The sequence below is a fragment of the Bombina bombina genome, chromosome 12 (genome assembly GCF_027579735.1).
Source record: "Bombina bombina isolate aBomBom1 chromosome 12, aBomBom1.pri, whole genome shotgun sequence".
In the NCBI taxonomy this organism is placed as follows: domain Eukaryota; kingdom Metazoa; phylum Chordata; class Amphibia; order Anura; family Bombinatoridae; genus Bombina; species Bombina bombina.
The window spans coordinates 101,377,567-101,400,202 of NC_069510.1; the positions used below are offsets into that span (position 1 = coordinate 101,377,567).

At 42.9% G+C, this 22,636-nt stretch overlaps 1 protein-coding gene across 4 annotated transcripts in view; it reads left to right on the top strand.

Annotated features, from left to right (window-relative positions):
- The window catches only part of WNK3 (WNK lysine deficient protein kinase 3), a 544,128-nt gene that overhangs the window by 123,380 nt on the left and 398,112 nt on the right, over positions 1-22,636 (top strand). For all 4 annotated transcript variants that reach the window (XM_053695870.1, XM_053695869.1, XM_053695868.1 and 1 more), the window contains exon 5: positions 852-1,009. In XM_053695870.1, coding sequence (XP_053551845.1) covers positions 852-1,009 — 158 coding nt within the window. The remainder of the gene's footprint in view (positions 1-851; positions 1,010-22,636) is intronic.

Sequence of the window (22,636 nt, forward strand, 5' to 3'; positions counted from 1 at the left end):
AGCTCCTTTACCCTTGTATTGGCATTTGAAATAGTTGATTTAGCATGTGGTATCCCCACCTATTCTGAAAGTTTGTGGCCGCAGGTCCCAGCTATAGATAAGCTTTGTAAACACAGCCAGCAGAAGAAATTACACTCCCAGTGGGATATAGCAGAGATAAGGTAATACAATGTTGATTTTCCATTGCTCTCTCCAAGTACTGGTGATTGTTTTATGGACAGATATAAGATATAGAAGCATGTATATGTACACAATGTGATAAAGTAATGAGATCTGATTATACCTACAAGCTCAACCCATTTTATTAGGTTGTGGCTTCAAAACACAAAATCAGAGCTTTAATATACAGAAATAAACCTTAAAAAGCTCATTTCCATACATTTTTTACTCTGCAGTTGGTAAAAAAGCAATTGTAAACACATTAAGCAAAAAACTATTTTTCAGTGTACTGTCCCTTTAATTATGTATTTTGCAGAGTTAAACAAAAAGTTTAGTCACATCATGCAGCAAATGTTACAACTGGCCCAATTGAAGTGCTATTTATCTGCTTTTCATGCAATATTGAATTATTTGCTTTGTTTGATGGTCTAATCCAAGTGTAATTCTTGCTGGCTTAATGGGAAGCTTTTTTAATTAATCCCCCTCCCTCTCTGCAAAGTGATGCTGTTTATGATTCATTCCTGGGATGAATAAGTAGGAAGTGTGAGGAATGGTTGCTTGTTTTAATCATTTTTTTGTGATTGCTTTAAATTCCCAATTTGATCATGCTAGAAGCGAACAGACGGCACACCTTCCTCTTCTTAACTGAAGTCTGTTTTGTTTAATCATAATAGAAGCTTCTTTTCTTCTAGGCACCCCTGAATTCATGGCCCCAGAAATGTATGAGGAGCATTATGACGAATATGTGGATGTCTATGCGTTTGGCATGTGCATGTTGGAAATGGCTACTTCAGAATATCCTTACTCAGAATGCCAGAATGCTGCTCAGATCTACCGCAAAGTAACCAGCGTACGTCTGCATTTTAACCTAGCTTTTGCTTTGTGCATTATACAAATGCTTATTAGAAAATGGATTGTCAAGTACATGTGTTGTCTAGAAGTAAAGCATAGTGACTTTACATTTTTCTTTTTCCAGCTGTGATCATGTTAAAGGGACATGAAACCTCAAGTTTGTTTTTTCTAATTTACTTATACTATTAAATTTTCTTTGTTCTCTTGCTATATTTCTTTCCTATGGCATGGAGAGTCCACAACGTCATTGCAATTACTAGTGGGGTATTCAACTCCTATCCAGCAGGATGAGGCGAAGAGCACCCCAGCAAAGCTGTTAAGTGTAACTTCCCTTACCCATAATCCCCAATCATTCTCTTTGCCTCTGTCAATGGAGGATATTCGAAGACGGTGTCTGAAGAAATATTTAATCCTTTTATGAGTACTTTTCCCTGCAAGCAAGGATTGGTGTCTAGCTGTGTCCATGTTAATCTCTTTAGTAAGAGTAGTGGTGCTTTTAGCAGTTAGAAGGCGGCAAGGTGGTATTTACTTTACTTCTAACACTTTCCTACCCCTTTGCAGATAGCCAGGGTTGGTTACTCTGTTCTTTCTTTTACTACAGGTCTATGACTGAGAGTGCATTTACACCTAAGTAGCTGCTATCTGCCGTGCAGCTGGATCCACATGTAAGTGCCCTTTCCTTCTAGGTACTGAAGGACAGCACTTCAGAGGTTAACTCTCGTGGATCACTTTCTGGGACATAGCTATACTGTCTGGTTTATGGGTACATTTCTGGGGCAGCTTTATTTTCATATGAGTCATTGAAACAGAACTCTCAGGCACTTTATTTGTATGAGACAGTAAGGAGAGACATAAGGGTTAATTACCCCTCATTACTTGGCGGTAGGTGTCTAAATGGTTTTTACTTGTCCCCTTATGTATTGCCTAGCTTAACCTTGAAGAGTCTAGGATGGTTTTTGAATTTTATTTCGTTGGGCCGTTTTTTACTTTTCGCACACTTATGAAGTGCGCAGTTTCTTTTCTGACCGCTCACGTGACTTCTGCATTTCCGGTTTTACGGATCCGATCTTTGTGAGTCTGTGTGTCGGCTTTGGGTCTAGGTGTATCGGCTTTGCTACTCGCCGATCGGATTGTCTGACAAGAGGCAAGCATAGCTGCAGAGTGTCCTGCTTTCTCTTGCTAGTGGAGTATTCTGGTCACGGTAGGAGCCTCAGACAACCTTGTTTAGGGTTGAGCCCTCAGTACTTTATATGATATCGGCCAACTAAATTTGATATTTAAATTTGGGATTTAAATTAGATTTTTCAATTTAATATTTCATTTTGATATTTAAATTTCCTTCTTAATATAAGGAGAGTCCACGGCTTCATTCCTTGTGGGAAATACAGAACCTGGCCACCAGGAGGAGGCAAAGTCACCCAGCCAAAGGCTTAAATATCTCCCCCACTTCCCTCATCCCACGGACCCACAGTCATTCTTTGCCTCTTGTCACAGGCAGTGAAGTGTCAGATTTCGGAGTAGTTCCTTAGAAAGGGTATCTACCCTTCGAGATGGGACTGGAGTTTTAAGTAGTCTTGTCAGCCTCTCAGTGAGAGCATGGATGAAAGTTAGAGTCTGAAGATGCAGGGAGAGTCTTTCTGCGAATCCATTCAGACTCATATTAACAGCTCCTTTTAAGCTATCGGCGTTGACGAGTTTTGCTGCCTGCTTTCTTCACTCAAGTCCATGTCAGAAGCGCTGCTACAATCTGTAAAACTTGAAGGACCGTGTCACTGTTCCACGGTATAGATTCCGGTAAGATCGTTTTATTATTTAACACACATTAACGATGGAAGACGGGGTCACAGTGGGACTCCTTATCTTTATGGAATCAAGGGTTAATATCTCCTGAGGGGGATTATTATTGAACAGTGTTTTTTTTAAATCATTTGTTATGTGATTTCGACTGCTTATGTGTAAGAACGTTTGGTATATTGAACATACAGGTTATTTTCGTTTTGAGAACTGCGCAGTTACTTTATATTAAGATGGCGTGCTTTTTCCTTAGCAGGGCCAGGTCCTGCATAAGCACCATGTGACCTGGAGTGGTCATTGTTTTTTTCCCCGCTTCCGTTTCCTGACCGGGTGTCCGCATAGAGGAGCATCTTCTCTATCTGCCTGGGTCATAAGAGGTGGTGAGTGCCCCAGCCATTGGGGTATAAGGTGCTAGTTGTTTTTTCATTTTCTATAATTTGATATAGACGAGTTATGGAGGATTCTGATATTTTAGAGGGGGATACCTCCAATACAGAATTTGATACTTGTGTATATTGTGAGGAGGCCTGGGTAATCTAGCCCTCTCAATTATGTTCCGTATGCCGCAATAGGGTGTAATCATCAACCAATGTTGAGATGTTGGGTACCACTGAGCCATCCGCCTCTGAGGATTCTTCGTCCAGTGAGATGTGTTCCCTAGATTCTGTTCTTACATATGCAGTTTTTCCGAGTTCCGTTCCTCCTTTGCCAGATTGTTACTGTGCAGTTCCACATGGCCATCTCTACGGCCTTAGCGATGTTACCTATTCCTGCTACGCGTAAGTGAAGGGGTAATCCAGGCTCTCCTGCCCAAGGACATTGGTGTAAAATAACGATTGTGTCCGATCAGTCCTCTGTGGATGCGGTTCCTTCTGAGGCTTCAGAGGGAGAACCTCCAGGGTCCTCCCGTCCTAATTGGGTTCTATGATTTTTAAGCAGAGCTTATTAGTTCTTCTGTTCGTTGGAGAATGTAAGGTTCTCCCTTCCTTTTGTTAGGAAGGATGTCATTCCTGATTCATTTTTTTTTGAGCAAATCCGGTTCTTGGGAACCGTATCTTACAGTAAACTTTGTTCTGATCCTAGGTTTCCTTCTTGGGATCTGGGCGTTAAGGTAGCAGTATCCTGCTTACAGATGTTCCAGCAGTCACTGGGTCTCAACTTTTATGGGTTCCTTACCTTCTCCTGCTAATAGACTATTTTAGTTTTTCTCGTCTTTTTGATCCTCAGGGTTGGATCTAGACCAGAGTTGCTGGTGTAGACACCAGGGTGGATCTTGTATGCTGTTGTGTCTTATGGACAGGAATTTCTCCAACATAGGTGTGTCCGGTCCACGGCGTCATCCTTACTTGTGGGGATATTCTCTTACCCAACAGGAAATGGCAAAGAGCCCAGCAAAGCTGGTCACATGATCCCTCCTAGGCTCCGCCTACCCCAGTCATTCTCTTTGCCGTTGCACAGGCAACATCTCCACGGAGATGGTTAAGAGTTTTTTGGTGTTTAAATGTAGTTTTTATTCTTCAATCAAGAGTTTGTTATTTTAAAATAGTGCTGGTATGTACTATTTACTCTGAAACAGAAAAGAGATGAAGATTTCTGTTTGTAAGAGGAAGATGATTTTAGCAACCGTTACTAAAATCGATGGCTGTTTCCACACAGGACTGTTGAGATGAATTAACTTCAGTTGGGGGAAACAGTGGGCAGATTTTGCTGCTTGAGGTATGACACATTTCTAACAAGACTTGGTAATGCTGGAAGCTGTCATTTTCCCTATGGGAACCGGTAAGCCATTTTCTTAGTTTAGTATAAGAATAAAGGGCTTCACAAGGGCTTTAAAGACTGGTAGACATTTTTCTGGGCTAAAACGATTACTTTACAAGTATATTTAGTGGATTATAACTATAAATAGTTCTTTTAATCTTGGGGATGTATTAAAAAAAACGGCAGGCACTGTATTGGACACCTTTTTCACTGGGGGCCTTTTCTAGTCATAGGCAGAGCCTCATTTTCGCGCCACTAATGCGCAGTTGTTTTTGGAAAGCAAGGCATGCAGATGCATGTGTGAGGAGCTAAGAACCACTGAAAAAGCTTATTGAAGGCGTCATTTGGTATCGTATTCCCCTCTGGGCTTGGTTGGGTCTCAGCAAAGCAGATACCAGGGACTGTATAGGGGTTAAATGTAAAAACGGCTCCGGTTCCGTTATTTTAAGAGTTAAAGCTTTCAAATTTGGTGTGCAATACTTTTAAGGCTTTAAGACACTGTGGTGAAATTTTGGTGAATTTTGAACAATTCCTTCATACTTTTTCACATATTCAGTAATAAAGTGTGTTCAGTTTAAAATTTAAAGTGACAGTAACGGTTTTATTTTAAAACGTTTTTTGTGCTTTGTTATCAAGTTTATGCCTGTTAACATGTCTGAACCATCAGATAGACGATGTTCTGTATGTTTGAAAGCCAAGGTTCCTCCCCATTTAAATATATGTGATGAATGTGACATAGTGTCCAAACAAAGTAGGGACAATGATGCCACTGATAATGATGTTGCCCAAGATGATTCTTCAAGCGAGGGGAGTAAGCATGGTACTGCATCATCCCCTTCTGTGTCTACACCAGTCTTGCCCACACAAGAGGTCCCTAGTACATCTAGTGCGCCAATCCTTCTTACTATGCAACAATTAACGGCTGTAATGGATAATTCTATTAAAAACATTTTGTCCAAAATGTCCACTTATCAGAGAAAGCGCGATTGCTCTGTTTTAGATACTGAAGAGCATGAGGACGCTGATGATAATGGTTCTGACATACCCTCACACCAATCTGAAGGGGCCAGGAGGGAGGTTTTGTCTGAGGGAGAAATTTCAGATTCAGGAAAAATTTCTCAACAAGCTGAACCTGATGTTATTACTTTTAAATTTAAATTAGAACATCTCCGCACTCTGCTTAAGGAGGTGTTATCTACTCTGGATGATTGTGACAATTTGGTCATTCCAGAGAAATTATGTAAGATGGACAAGTTCCTAGAGGTCCCGGTGCCCCCCGATGCTTTTCCTATACCCAAGCGGGTGGCGGACATTGTAAATAAGGAATGGGAAAGGCCCGGCATACCTTTTGTTCCTCCCCCTATATTTAAGAAATTATTTCCTATGGTCGACCCCAGAAAGGACTTATGGCAGACAGTCCCCAAGGTCGAGGGGGCGGTTTCTACTCTAAACAAACGCACTACTATCCCTATAGAAGATAGTTGTGCTTTCAAAGATCCTATGGATAAAAAATTAGAGGGTTTGCTTAAAAAGATGTTTGTTCAGCAAGGTTACCTTCTACAACCAATTTCATGCATTGTTCCTGTCACTACAGCAGCGTGTTTCTGGTTCGAAGAACTAGAAAAGTCGCTCAATAAAGAATCTTTGTATGAGGAGGTTATGGACAGAGTTCAAGCACTTAAATTGGCTAACTCTTTTATCTTAGACGCCACTTTGCAATTAGCTAGATTAGCGGCGAAAAATTCAGGTTTTGCTATTGTGGCGCGCAGAGCGCTTTGGCTAAAGTCTTGGTCAGCGGATGTGTCCTCCAAGAACAAATTGCTTAACATCCCTTTCAAGGGTAAAACGCTGTTTGGCCCTGACTTGAAAGAGATTATTTCAGACATCACTGGGGGAAAGGGCCACGCCCTTCCTCAGGATAGGTCTTTTAAGGCTAAAAATAAGCCAAATTTTCGTCCCTTTTGCAGAAACGGACCAGCCTCAAATTCTACACCCTCTAAGCAAGAGGGTAATAGTTCTCAAACCAAACCAGCCTGGAGACCGATGCAAGGCTGGAACAAGGGTAAGCAGGCCAAGAAACCTGCCACTGCTACTAAAACAGCATGAAGCGTTGGCCCCCGATCCGGGACCGGATCTGGTGGGGGGCAGACTCTCTCTCTTTGCTCAGGCTTGGGCAAGAGATGTTCAGGATCCTTGGGCGCTAGAAATAGTTTCTCAAGGTTATCTCCTGGAATTCAAGGAACTACCCCCAAGGGGGAGGTTCCACAGGTCTCAATTGTCTTCAAACCAAATAAAAAGACAGGCATTCTTACATTGTGTAGAAGACCTGTTAAGAATGGGAGTGATTCATCCTGTTCCATTATGAGAACAAGGGATGGGGTTTTACTCCAATCTGTTCATAGTTCCCAATTCTTCCTAACATCCAGGAAGGTCAATTCATGACCACGGTGGATTTAAAGGATGCGTATCTACATATTCCTATCCACAAGGAACATCATCGGTTCCTAAGGTTCGCCTTTCTGGACAAGCATTACCAGTTTGTGGCACTTCCATTCGGATTAGCCACTGCTCCAAGGATTTTCACAAAGGTACTAGGGTCCCTTCTAGCGGTACTAAGACCAAGGGGCATTGCAGTAGTACCTTACTTGGACGACATACTGATTCAAGCGTCGTCTCTGTCAAAAGCAAAGGCTCATACGGACATTGTCCTAGCCTTTCTCAGATCTCACGGGTGGAAAGTGAACATAGAAAAAAGTTCTCTGTCCCCGTCAACAAGAGTTCCCTTCTTGGGAACAATAATAGACTCCTTAGAAATGAAGATTTTTCTGACAGCGGCCAGAAAATCAAAACTTCTAAGCTCTTGTCAAGTACTTCATTCTGTTCTTCTTCCTTCCATAGCGCAGTGCATGGAAGTAATAGGGTTGATGGTTGCGGCAATGGACATAGTTCCTTTTGCACGAATTCATCTAAGACCATTACAACTGTGCATGCTCAGACAGTGGAATGGGGATTATACAGACTTGTCTCCGACGATCCAAGTAGATCAAAGATCCAGAGACTCACTCCGTTGGTGGCTGAACCTGGACAATCTGTCACAGGGAATGAGCTTCCGCAGACCAGAGTGGGTCATTGTCACGACCGACGCCAGTCTGGTGGGCTGGGGCGCGGTCTGGGAACCCCTGAAAGCTCAGGGTCTATGGTCTCGGGAAGAATCTCTTCTCCCGATAAACATTCTGGAACTGAGAGCGATATTCAATGCTCTCAAAGCTTGGCCTCAACTAGCAAAGGCCAAATTCATAAGGTTTCAATCAGACAACATGACGACTGTTGCATATATCAACCATCAGGGGGGAACAAAGAGTTCCCTGGCGATGGAGGAAGTGACCAAAATAATTCAATGGGCGGAGAATCACTCCTGCCACTTGTCTGCAATCCACATCCCAGGAGTGGAAAATTGGGAAGCGGATTTTCTGAGTCGTCAGACTTCCATCCGGGGGAGTGGGAACTCCATCCGGAAATCTTTGCCCAAATAACTCAATTATGGGGCATTCCAGACATGGACCTGATAGCGTCTCGTCAGAACTTCAAGGTTCCTTGCTACGGGTCCAGATCCAGGGATCCCAAGGCGACTCTAGTAGATGCACTGATAGCGCCTTGGACCTTCAACCTAGCTTATGTATTCCCACCGTTTCCTCTCATTCCCAGGCTGGTAGCCAGGATCAATCAGGAGAGGGCTTCGGTGATCTTGATAGCTCCTGCGTGGCCATGCAGAACTTGGTATGCAGACCTGGTGAATATGTCATCGGCTCCACCATGGAAGCTACCTTTGAGACAGGACCTTCTTGTTCAAGGTCCATTCGAACATCCGAATCTGGCTTCGCTCCAACTGACTGCTTGGAGATTGAACGCTTGATTTTATCAAAGCGTGGGTTTTCAGATTCTGTCATTGATACTCTTATCCAGGCTAGAAAGCCTGTAACTAGGAAAATTTACCATAAAATATGGAAAAAATATATCTGTTGGTGTGAATCTAAAGGATTCCCATGGAACAAGATAAAAATTCCTAAGATTCTATCCTTTCTACAAGAGGGTTTGGAGAAAGGATTATCTGCAAGTTCTTTGAAGGGACAGATTTCTGCTTTATCTGTTTTACTTCACAAAAAGCTGGCGGCTGTGCCAGATGTTCAAGCTTTTGTTCAGGCTCTGGTTAGAATCAAGCCTGTTTACAAACCTTTGACTCCTCCTTGGAGTCTCAATTTAGTTCTTTCAGTTCTTCAAGGGGTTCCGTTTGAACCCTTACATTCCGTAGATATTAAGTTACTATCTTGGAAAGTTTTGTTTTTGGTTGCAATTTCTTCTGCTAGAAGAGTTTCAGAGTTATCTGCTCTGCAGTGTTCTCCTCCTTATCTGGTGTTCCATGCAGATAAGGTGGTTTTGCGTACTAAACCTGGTTTTCTTCCGAAAGTTGTTAATAACAAAAACATTAACCAGGAGATAGTTGTGCCTTCTTTGTGTCCGAATCCAGTTTCAAAGAAGGAACGTTTGTTACACAATTTGGATGTAGTTCGTGCTCTAAAATTCTATTTAGAGGCTACAAAGGATTTCAGACAAACATCTTCTTTGTTTGTTGTTTATTCTGGTAAAAGGAGAGGTCAAAAGCAACTTCTACCTCTCTCTTTTTGGCTTAAAAGCATCATCCGATTGGCTTATGAGACTGCCGGACGGCAGCCTCCTGAAAGAATCACAGCTCACTCCACTAGGGCTGTGGCTTCCACATGGGCCTTCAAGAACGAGGCTTCTGTTGATCAGATATGTAAGGCAGCGACTTGGTCTTCACTGCACACTTTTACCAAATTTTACAAATTTGATACTTTTGCTTCTTCTGAGGCTATTTTTGGGAGAAAGGTTTTGCAAGCCGTGGTGCCTTCCATCTAGGTGACCTGATTTGCTCCCTCCCATCATCCGTGTCCTAAAGCTTTGGTATTGGTTCCCACAAGTAAGGATGACGCCGTGGACCGGACACACCTATGTTGGAGAAACAGAATTTATGCTTACCTGATAAATTACTTTCTCCAACGGTGTGTCCGGTCCACGGCCCGCCCTGGTTTTTTTAATCAGGTCTGATGAATTATTTTCTCTAACTACAGTCACCACGGTATCATATGATTTCTCGTATGCATATTCCTCCTTTACGTCGGTCGAATGACTGGGGTAGGCGGAGCCTAGGAGGGATCATGTGACCAGCTTTGCTGGGCTCTTTGCCATTTCCTGTTGGGGAAGAGAATATCCCCACAAGTAAGGATGACACCGTGGACCGGACACACCGTTGGAGAAAGTAATTTATCATGTAAGCATAAATTCTGTTTTTTCCTGAGATCTTGCGAAATGTACCCATTGGTTTATGCCCTCCAGTCCCCCCTCTGGTCTTCGTTGATGTGATGGTGGAGAGTGATATACACAGCCAAGGCAGAGACTTCGGCATGGAGTTGATGTATCTGTCTTAATAGACTTACATGGAATACCGGTTGGGGAAATCAAACGTGGTTTTTCGGAAGTGGTCATTGATACAATGCTTCATTCTTTTTTGGTGCAAAGCTAAAGGTTTCTCCTGGAGTCAGTGAGGATTCCCCAAATGTTATCGTTTCTTCAGGATAGCCTAGAGAAAGGTTTGTCAGTCAGATTTCTGCATTGTCTATTATGTTGCACAAACGTCTGGAACATTTACCAGATGTTCAAGCTTGTGTACAGGCCCTGGTAAGAATCAGGCCTGTGTTTAAACCTGTTGCTGCTCTTTGGAGCCTTAACCTAGTTCTTAAAGTTTGAGCCGATGCATGTTGTTGATATAAAGTTGTTCTCTTGGAAGGTTTTGTTTCTCCTTGCTATTTCTTCCACTCGCAAAGTTTCTGAGCTTTCAGCTTCACAGTGTGATTTCCCCATACCTTATTTTTCATGCAGATAAGGCTGCCCTTCGTACTAAATTGGGGTTTCTCCCTTAGGTGGTGTCGGATCGAAACATTAATCAGGCAATTGTTGTTGCTTTTTGTCCTAATCCTTCTTCTAAGGAACGTCTTTTGCATAACTTGGATGTTGTGCGTGCTCTAAAATTTTACCTACAAGCCACTAAAGATTTTTGTTAATCTTCGTCCCTGTTTGTTGTTTTCTCTGGAAAGCGTAAGGATCAGAAGGCCACTTCTACTACTCTCTCCCTCTGCATAAGAAGTATGATTTGTTTTGCTTATAAGACTGCTTGACAGCAGCCTCCTGAGAGAATTACGGCTCATTCCACTAGGGCTGTCTCCTCTTCTTGGGCTTTCCAAAAATGAAGCCTCTGTGGAACAGATTTGCAAGGTAGTTACATGGTCCTCTCTGCATACTTTTTCCAAATTCTACAAATTGGATACGTTTTTCCTCGGCTGAAGCTTCTTTTGAGAGAAAGGTTCTTCAAACGGTGGTGTCTTCTGTTTAGGACCTCCTGCCTTGTTCTCCCTCCCTGTTCATTCTGTGTCCTGTAGCTTGGGTATTGGTTCCCACTACTAATTAGAATGATGTCATGGACTCTCCATGCCATAGGAAAGAAAACAAAATGTATGCTTACCTGATACATTTCTTTCTTTCCGGGCATGGAGAGTCCACAAATCTGCCCTCTATTTTAGCTATAATTCGGCAGTTTTTTTTAGTAAACCGTAGGCACCTTTTCACCCTTGCGTTTCTTCTTTTTCCATTTTCCTTCGGCTGAATGACTGGGGATTATGGGTAAGGGAAGTTACACTTAACAGCTTTGCTGGGTGCTCTTTGTCTCCTCCGGCTCCTCCTGCTGCTCCTGGCCAGGAGTTGAATATCCCACTAGTAATTGGAATGACGTTGTGGACTCTCCATGTCCGGAAAGAAATACATTTATAAGGTATGCATACATTTTGTTTTTGTTGAAAAGCAGGGACATGAGCTCAGGAGCGTGCAGGTATCTGGACCAATATATGGCTGCAGTTTTGCAAGAATATTATCAATTTGCAAGAGCACTAGATGGCAGCACTATTTCCTGGCATGTTGTTTTCCAGATGTGTACATGCTGCCTACCTATGTATCTCTTCAACGGAGAATATCATAAGAACAAAGCAAATTTGATAATAGAAATCAATTAAAAACATTTTTAAAACTCTTCTGTCTGAGTCACAAAAGACATTTCTTTCTATGGTGGTAAGAGTCCACAAAATCCTTACTCATGGGAATTTACTTCCTGGCCACCAGGAGGAGGCAAAGACACCCCACAACAAAGCTTTAAAGGGACACTGAACCCAATTTTTTTCTTTCATGATTCTGATAGAGCATACAATTTTAAGCAACTTCCTAATTTACTCCTATTATACTTTTTTTCTTCATTCTCTTGGTATCTTTATTTGAAAAGCAAGAATGTAATTTCAGAAACCGGCCCATTTTTAGTTCACAACCTGGGTTGTACTTGCTGATTGGTGGTGGCTAAATGCACCCACCAATAAACAAGTGCTGTCTAGGGTCTGAACCAAAAATTGTCTGACTCCTTAACTTAGATGCCTTTTTCAAATAAAGATAGCAAGAGAACGAAGAAAAATTGATAATAGGAGTAAATTTGAAAGTTGCATGCTATATGTCTGAATCGGGAAAGAAAAATGTGGGTTTAGTATCCCTTTAAGTATCATTCTTACTTCCCTCTCTCTCCCAGTAGTTCTTTCACATTCTTTTCTGAATGCTGCTGAAAACAGGTGCACATTTAAACAGATGCACAATTTTATTTTCTTAATTTTGCAATTTCATTCTAAAATTTCTATTTAGTGGTATTTATCTTCAGGTTTAAGGGACATTAAGGAGAGAGAGGAAAATGAAAGGGCGTTGTTTTATTGCTCGAACAGGGTTAAAAGCATAGTTTAAGGACCAATAACCTCTTCTGCCTATTGTATGTAGCTACTACGTCACAGGGTACTTTTCTCAGCATACCCTGATGACCTAGTAGCTAGTCCAACCTTCTGCCTCATGCTGTGGTCCCAGCTGTGTCTGATGCAAACAGTGACTCTGTGTCACTGTTTGCATTGGCTTGAGGTGCTGCTGGGGGTGGTGTAGGAGGGAGGCAGGTGGGTGGAGCATCACAGGAAAGAGAGTCCCTACCTACAGAATAATAAATAAGTGATGGAGGCGGAGGGATGGGTTCCCTACACTATGGAAAGAGAGGGAGTTCTCCGTTCAATCAGTTGGAAGTTTGGAGGGTGAGGGGGGAAATCGCTACACTACAAAATATATATTTTTAAATAATTAAAAACATATTTCTAATGACACAGGGAGTCCACAGATCATCTAATTACTATTGGGAATATCACTCCTGCCCAGCAGGAGGCGGCAAAGAGCACCCAGCAAAGCTGTTAAATATCACCTCCCTTCCTTCCCACTCCAGTCATTCTCTTTGCCTACGTTAGAGTAAGGAAGTGCTAAAGTTAGGTGTCTGAAAAGATTCTTCAATCAAGATTTTATTTTATTTGCAGTACATGTATGTGCTGTTTTTACTCCAGGGTGTAGCTGTAGTCCATTTCAGTCTTCAGTAGAGCATTGGTGGCTTTTAAGCAAAGGGACATAATTCTCACTGCGCCTCCCTAATATTTAAATAAAAGTGCTGCCCTTATTATTATTATTCCACAGGTCAATGTGAGGGAAAGGACCACTCAAACCTAGTGAACTGCGTTACTGCCAGGCAGATTTTATTGAGGTAAGTGCTAATTTTATTTTCTTAAGCAGTATTAAGGAAAAAAATTATAGCACTTTATTATTTCCCTGCAGGGGGATGTTTATTACATTTCTCCTAGTGTTAAGGGGATTATGTAAGGCAGAGTTTGCAGGCACTGGGGACTGGAGGAGAATTTGGCTCAATGTTTGTGATATTTCTGTTATTTTTTAACGAAGATTCACTTTAAATGTTGGACAGACGTTATTTGACACACCCACGATGGGCGGGGCTTGTGTGGTGGTAATTTTAGCTGTTGCACACTTATTATTCTCTCACTTCCTGTATAGGAGGTGAGATTCATTGCAGCTTGCCATTTTTGTTTATAACGGACAAACGATTGTTTGTGGTATCATTTGTAGCAGCTCCGATTGTTTACTCGTACGCCGTTTTTACATACATATATTTCCTGTATAAGCAAGGTAGGCACCTCAGCAGAGCTAAAGCTGATGTGTAGATGCTGTTTTAGTTCTTTTTGAAATGTTATTGTATTACATGATAAATCAATTTAGTTTTTGCATTGCTTCAAAAATAAAGCAGTTTCATTTTAAAATTTAAAGAAACAGTAACGGTTTTGTCTAAATAAAATTTTATTAAAGTTTGAATGATTTTAAAGATGGATCATAAATCTGTTATAGATTACAGATGTCCTTTATGTTTGAATGCTAACATTGAACCACCAATCCTTTTTGTTCCTCATGTGTTTAGAGAACATTAAATTTAAAGGATAGAGTTTTTGAGCCAATATTGTCTAAGTCGGAGGCTGTCCAAGAGTCTTATGACAATGTTCAAAATATGCCGCATATTTCTTCTCAGGTGTCCGAAATGTTATTACCCATTAATACAGTTCCCTGCGCTTCCTCTCAAGCTCCGTCTGGGGTCTCTTGCAAGACATTGCTTCCCTCATGTCTTCTGCAGCTTCTGATGCATTGTCTGCCTTTCCAATGCTACAGGGAAAGCGCAAGAGGAAGTCTAAAGATTCAGTGTGTAAGGTGTCTGACTCATTTGTGGCTATTCCGAATATTCCCTCTCATAGATCTGATGAGGAGGATTCTTCGGTAGCATCTGAGGGTGAGATCTCAGATTCTGACAGTGCAATTCCTTCTTCTGATGCTGAAGTTGTATCCTTCAGGTTTAAGCTAGAGCACCTCCGTTTACTACTCAAGGAGGTTTTGGCTACTCTGGACGACTCTGACACTACTGTCGTCGTCGTCAGACCTAAAAGGTCTAGTAAACTTAACAAGTATTATGATGTACCTTCCATGCTGGAATGTTTTCCCGTACCAGATCGGGCTACAGAATTTGTTAGGAATGGGAGAAGCCGGGTATTCCTTTTTCTCCTTCTCCTACTCCTATTTTTAAGAATATATTTCCCATTGATGACTCTATTAAGGAATCTTGGCAAATGGTCCCCAAGGTGGAAGGGGCAATTTCCACTTTAGCTAAGAGAACTACAATTCCCATAGAGGATATCTGTTCTTTTAAGGATCCTATGGATAAGAAACTGGATTGCCAGATGTGTCGTCTAAGTCTAAACTTTTGGCTATTCCTTACAAGGGTAAGACCTTGTTTGGCCCAGCTTTGGCTGAGATTGTTTCTGATATTATAGGAGAAAAAGGACCTTTCCTCCCTCAGGATAAGAGAAATAAGCAGAAGGGACATCAGAGTAATTTTCAAAACTTCTTCAAGGGCAAACCTTCCTCTCCCTCTACAAAACAGGAACAGTCCAAGCCTTCCTGGAGACCCATCCAATCTTGGAAAGCAATCCAAGAAGTCAGCTAATGATCCAAAGTCAGCATGAAGGGTCTGCCCCCGATCCGGGACCGGATCTTGTGTGGGGCAGACTTTCCTTTTCTCCAACATAGGTGTGTCCGGTCCACGGCGTCATCCTTACTTGTGGGATATTCTCTTCCCCAACAGGAAATGGCAAAGAGCCCAGCAAAGCTGGTCACATGATCCCTCCTAGGCTCCGCCTACCCCAGTCATTCTCTTTGCCGTTGTACAGGCAACATCTCCACGGAGATGGCTTAGAGTTTTTTTTAGTGTTTAACTGTAGTTTTTATTATTCAATCAAGAGTTTGTTATTTTGAAATAGTGCTGGTATGTACTATTTACTCAGAAACAGAAAAGAGATGAAGATTTCTGTTTGTATGAGGAAAATGATTTTAGCAACCGTCACTAAAATCCATGGCTGTTCCACACAGGACTGTTGAGAGCAATTAACTTCAGTTGGGGGAACAGTGTGCAGTCTCTTGCTGCTTGAGGTATGACACATTCTAACAAGACGATGTAATGCTGGAAGCTGTCATTTTCCCTATGGGATCCGGTAAGCCATGTTTATTCAGCAAGTAAATAAGGGCTTCACAAGGGCTTATTAAGACTGTAGACTTTTTCTGGGCTAAATCGATTCATTATTAACACATATTTAGCCTTGAGGAATCATTTTATCTGGGTATTTTGATATAATAATATCGGCAGGCACTGTATTAGACACCTTATTCTTTAGGGGCTTTCCCAAAGCATAAGCAGAGCCTCATTTTCGCGCCGGTGTTGCGCACTTGTTTTTGAGAGGCATGGCATGCAGTCGCATGTGAGAGGAGCTCTGATACTTAGAAAAGACTTTCTGAAGGCGTCATTTGGTATCGTATTCCCCTTTGGGCTTGGTTGGGTCTCAGCAAAGCAGATACCAGGGACTGTAAAGGGGTTAAAGTTCAAAACGGCTCCGGTTCCGTTATTTTAAGGGTTAAAGCTTCCAAATTTGGTGTGCAATACTTTTAAGGCTTTAAGACACTGTGGTGAAAATTTGGTGAATTTTGAACAATTCCTTCATGTTTTTTCGCAATTGCAGTAATAAAGTGTGTTCAGTTTAAAATTTAAAGTGACAGTAACGGTTTTATTTTAAAACGTTTTTTGTACTTTGTTATCAAGTTTATGCCTGTTTAACATGTCTGAACTACCAGATAGACTGTGTTCTGAATGTGGGGAAGCCAGAATTCCTATTCATTTAAATAAATGTGATTTATGTGATAATGACAATGATGCCCAAGATGATTCCTCAAGTGAGGGGAGTAAGCATGGTACTGCATCATTCCCTCCTTCGTCTACACGAGTCTTGCCCACTCAGGAGGCCCCTAGTACATCTAGCGCGCCAATACTCCTTACTATGCAACAATTAACGGCTGTAATGGATAATTCTGTCAAAAACATTTTAGCCAAAATGAACACTTATCAGCGTAAGCGCGGCTGCTCTGTTTTAGATACTGAAGAGCATGACGACGCTGATAATAATATTTCCGAAGGGCCCCTAACCCAGTCTGATGGGGCCAGGGAGGTTTTGTCTGAGGGAGAAATTACTGATTCAGGGAACATTTCTCAACAGGCTGAACCTGATGTGATTGCATTTAAATTTAAGTTGGAACATCTCCGCATTCTGCTTAAGGAGGTATTATCCACTTTGGATGATTGTGACAAGTTGGTCATCCCAGAGAAACTATGTAAAATGGACAAGTTCCTAGAGGTGCCGGGGCTTCCAGAAGCTTTTCCTATACCCAAGCGGGTGGCGGCCCCCGATCCGGGACCGGATCTGGTGGGGGGCAGACTCTCTCTCTTCGCTCAGGCTTGGGCAAGAGATGTTCTGGATCCTTGGGCGCTAGAAATAGTCTCCCAAGGTTATCTTCTGGAATTCAAGGGACTTCCCCCAAGGGGGAGGTTCCACAGGTCTCAGTTGTCTTCAGACCACATAAAAAGACAGGCATTCTTACATTGTGTAGAAGACCTGTTAAAAATGGGAGTGATTCATCCTGTTCCATTAAGAGAACAAGGGATGGGGTTCTACTCCAATCTGTTCATAGTTCCCAAAAAAGAGGGAACGTTCAGACCAATCTTAGATCTCAAGATCTTAAACAAGTTTCTCAAGGTTCCATCGTTCAAGATGGAAACCATTCGAACTATTCTTCCTTCCATCCAGGAAGGTCAATTCATGACCACGGTGGATTTAAAGGATGCGTATCTACATATTCCTATCCACAAGGAACATCATCGGTTCCTAAGGTTCGCATTCCTGGACAAACATTACCAGTTCGTGGCGCTTCCTTTCGGATTAGCCACTGCTCCAAGGATTTTCACAAAGGTACTAGGGTCCCTTCTAGCTGTGCGAAGACCAAGGGGCATTGCTGTAGTACCTTACTTGGACGACATTCTGATTCAAGCGTCGTCCCTTCCTCAAGCAAAGGCTCACACGGACATTGTCCTGGCCTTTCTCAGATCTCACGGATGGAAAGTGAACGTGGAAAAGAGTTCTCTATCCCCGTCAACAAGGGTTCCCTTCTTGGGAACAATAATAGACTCCTTAGAAATGAGGATTTTTCTGACAGAGGCCAGAAAAACAAAACTTCTAGACTCTTGTCGGATACTTCATTCCGTTCCTCTTCCTTCCATAGCTCAGTGCATGGAAGTGATCGGGTTGATGGTAGCGGCAATGGACATAGTTCCTTTTGCGCGCATTCATCTAAGACCATTACAACTGTGCATGCTCAGTCAGTGGAATGGGGACTATACAGACTTGTCTCCGAAGATACAAGTAAATCAGAAGACCAGAGACTCACTCCGTTGGTGGCTGTCCCTGGACAACCTGTCACAAGGGATGACATTCCGCAGACCAGAGTGGGTCATTGTCACGACCGACGCCAGTCTGATGGGCTGGGGCGCGGTCTGGGGATCCCTGAAAGCTCAGGGTCTTTGGTCTCGGGAAGAATCTCTTCTACCGATAAATATTCTGGAACTGAGAGCGATATTCAATGCTCTCAAGGCTTGGCCTCAGCTAGCGAGGGCCAAGTTCATACGGTTTCAATCAGACAACATGACAACTGTTGCGTACATCAACCATCAGGGGGGAACAAGGAGTTCCCTAGCGATGGAAGAAGTGACCAAAATCATTCTATGGGCGGAGTCTCACTCCTGCCACCTGTCTGCTATCCACATCCCAGGAGTGGAAAATTGGGAAGCGGATTTTCTGAGTCGTCAGACATTGCATCCGGGGGAGTGGGAACTCCATCCGGAAATCTTTGCCCAAGTCACTCAGCTGTGGGGCATTCCAGACATGGATCTGATGGCCTCTCGTCAGAACTTCAAAGTTCCTTGCTACGGGTCCAGATCCAGGGATCCCAAGGCGGCTCTAGTGGATGCACTAGTAGCACCTTGGACCTTCAAACTAGCTTATGTGTTCCCGCCGTTTCCTCTCATCCCCAGGCTGGTAGCCAGGATCAATCAGGAGAGGGCGTCGGTGATCTTGATAGCTCCTGCGTGGCCACGCAGGACTTGGTATGCAGATCTGGTGAATATGTCATCGGCTCCACCTTGGAAGCTACCTTTGAGACGAGACCTTCTTGTTCAGGGTCCGTTCGAACATCCGAATCTGGTTTCACTCCAGCTGACTGCTTGGAGATTGAACGCTTGATTTTATCGAAGCGAGGGTTCTCAGATTCTGTTATCGATACTCTTGTTCAGGCCAGAAAGCCTGTAACTAGAAAGATTTACCACAAAATTTGGAAAAAATATATCTGTTGGTGTGAATCTAAAGGATTCCCTTGGGACAAGGTTACGATTCCTAGGATTCTATCCTTCCTTCAAGAAGGATTGGAAAAGGGATTATCTGCAAGTTCCCTGGAGGGACAGATTTCTGCCTTGTCGGTGTTACTTCACAAAAAACTGGCTGCTGTGCCAGATGTTCAAGCCTTTGTTCAGGCTCTGGTTAGAATTAAGCCTGTTTACAAAACTTTGACTCCTCCTTGGAGTCTCAATTTAGTTCTTTCAGTTCTTCAGGGGGTTCCGTTTGAACCCTTGCATTCCGTTGATATTAAGTTATTATCTTGGAAAGTTTTGTTTTTAGTTGCAATTTCTTCTGCCAGAAGAGTTTCAGAATTATCTGCTCTGCAGTGTTCTCCTCCTTATCTGGTGTTCCATGCAGATAAGGTGGTTTTACGTACTAAACCTGGTTTTCTTCCAAAAGTTGTTTCTAACAAAAACATTAACCAGGAGATTATCGTACCTTCTCTGTGTCCGAAACCAGTTTCAAAGAAGGAACGTTTGTTGCACAATTTGGATGTTGTTCGCGCTCTAAAATTCTATTTGGATGCTACAAAGGATTTTAGACAAACATCTTCCTTGTTTGTTGTTTATTCCGGTAAAAGGAGAGGTCAAAAAGCAACTTCTACCTCTCTCTCTTTTTGGATTAAAAGCATCATCAGATTGGCTTACGAGACTGCCGGACGGCAGCCTCCCGAAAGAATCACAGCTCATTCCACTAGGGCTGTGGCTTCCACATGGGCCTTCAAGAACGAGGCTTCTGTTGATCAGATATGTAGGGCAGCGACTTGGTCTTCACTGCACACTTTTACCAAATTTTACAAGTTTGATACTTTTGCTTCTTCTGAGGCTATTTTTGGGAGAAAGGTTTTGCAAGCCGTGGTGCCTTCCATTTAGGTGACCTGATTTGCTCCCTCCCTTCATCCGTGTCCTAAAGCTTTGGTATTGGTTCCCACAAGTAAGGATGACGCCGTGGACCGGACACACCTATGTTGGAGAAAACAGAATTTATGTTTACCTGATAAATTACTTTCTCCAACGGTGTGTCCGGTCCACGGCCCGCCCTGGTTTTTTTAATCAGGTCTGATAATTTATTTTCTTTAACTACAGTCACCACGGTACCATATGGTTTCTCCTATGCAAATATTCCTCCTTAACGTCGGTCGAATGACTGGGGTAGGCGGAGCCTAGGAGGGATCATGTGACCAGCTTTGCTGGGCTCTTTGCCATTTCCTGTTGGGGAAGAGAATATCCCACAAGTAAGGATGACGCCGTGGACCGGACACACCGTTGGAGAAAGTAATTTATCAGGTAAACATAAATTCTGTTTTTCGTTCATGATCATTAGGCGATAGACATTGTGTCCCAGGGATACAAACTAGAATTCAAGACCTTTCCCCCCAGGGGCAGATTTCTTCTTAAGATTATCTGTCAACCAGATAAAAAGAGAGGCGTTCTTCGGGATCTATCCAAAATGGGGGTGATAGTTCCTGTTCCAGTTCAGGAGCAGGGTCTGGGTTTTTACTCCAATCTGTTTGTGGTTCCCAAGAAAGAGGGAACCTTCAGACCAATCTTGGATTTCAAGACTCTAAACAAATTTCTCAGAGTACCGTCCTTCAAAATGGAATCTATTCGTTCCATTGTTCCTTTTGTTCAAGAGGGTCAATTTATGACAACAGTAGATTTAAAGGATGCGTACCTTCATGTTCCCATCCACAGGGATCATCACAGGTTTCTGAGATTTACTTTTCTCCACAAACACTTCCAATTTGTGGCTCTTCCTTTCGGCTCTTCCTTTCGGTCTTGCTACAACTCCCAGAATTTTTCAAAGGATCTATCTCCGCAAATTCATTTGGGTCAGATGACAAGAGTTTCTCTTCCTTGGTGGTTGTATCAGGATCATCTCTTCCAGGGAACCTGTTTTCGCTGACCCTCCTGGGTGATTGTGACAACGGAAGCTAGCCTACTAGGTTGGGGAGCAGTCTGGGGCCTTCTAAGAGCTCAGGGGACATGGACTCAGGAGGAGTCTGTTCTTCCCATAAACATTCTAGAGCTGAGAGCAATCTTCAATGCTCGCCTGGCCTCAGTTAGCTTCAGCCCGGTTTATCAGATTTCAATCGGACAACATATCCTCAGTGGCTTACATCAATCATTGGGGAGAAACTCGGAGCTCCTTGGCCATGTCAGGTGTCCAAAATTATTCAGTGGTCGGAGACCACAAATGCTGTCTATCTGCGATCCACATTCCAGGAGTGGACAATTGGGAAGCGGATTTTCTGAGCAGACAGACCTTTCTCCCGGGGGGGGGAATGGGAACTTCATCCGGAAGTGTTTTCCAACTTGATTCTCAAATGGGGACAACCGGATCGTCAGAATGCCAAGGTCCAGGGATCCTGAGGCGGTACTGATTGATGCTCGGGCGGTTCCTTGGAATTTCAGTCTAGCATACTTATTTCTTCCGTTCGCTCTCCTTCCTCGGGTCATTGCTCGAATCAAACAAGAGAGGGCGTCTGTGATTCTCATTGCTCCGGCGTGGCCTCACAGGATCTGGTATGCAGACCTGGTGGAGATGTCATCTCGTCCACCTTGGAGTCTTCCATTGAGAAAGGACCTTCTACTTCAGGGGCCCTTCCTTAATCTAAATCTATTTTTTCTGAAGCTAGTCATTGAGACCAGGATTCAGGCTCGTAAGCCTGTGACTAGAAAGATTTACCATAAGATATGGCGTAAATATCTGCATTGGTGTGAATCCAGAGGCTACTCTTGGAGTAGAGTTAGGATTCCTAGAATTTTGTCTTTTCTCCAAGAGGGCTTGGAGAAGGGTTTATCGGCAAGCTCCCTAAAGGGTCAAATATCTGCCTTGTCTATTTTTGTTACATGAACGTCTGGCGGATGTACCAGACGTGCAACTGTTCTGTCAGGCCTTGGTCAGAATCAGGCCTGTGTTTAAACCGGTTACTCCTCCCTGGAGTCTTAAACTAGTTCTTAAAGTTCTTCAACAGGCTCCATTTGATCCTATGCATTCCTTAGATATCACATTATTATCTTGAAAGGTTTTGTTTCTGGTTGCTATTTCATCTGCTAGTAGAGTTTCAGAGCTCTCGGCATTACAGTATGGGTCTCCTTACCTTATTTTTCATTCGGATAAGGTAGTTTTCCGTACAAAGTTAGGGTTTTTCCCTAAAGTGGTTTCAGATCGGAAGATTAATCAGCAGATTGTTGTTCCTTCCTTGTGTCCTAACCCTTCTTCTCAGAAGGAACGTCTGCTGCACAATCTGGACGTGGTGCGTGCATTGAAATTCTATTTACAGGCGACTAAGGATTTTCAACAGTCTTCTGCTCTGTTTGGGGTTTTCTCTGGAAAACGTAACGGGCAGAAAACTACGGCTTCTCTCTCTCTGTGGCTGAAGAGTATAATTCGCTTGGCTTATGAAACTGCTGGACAGCAGCCTCCTGAGAGAGTTACGGCTCATTCTACAAGGGCTGTTTCCTCTTATTGGGCATTCATAAATAAAGCTTCTGTGGAACAGATTTGCAAGGCTGCAACTTGGTCCTCTCTTCACTCTTTTTCTAAGTTCTATAAATGTAACTACTTTTGCCTCGGCTGAGGCTTCTTTTGGGAGAAAGGTAATTCAAGCAGTGGTGCCTTCCGTTTAGGTTCCCTGTCTTGTCCCCCACTTATCATCTGTGTCCTCTAGCTTGGGTATTGATTCCCAATAGTAATTAGATTATCCGTGGACTCACCGT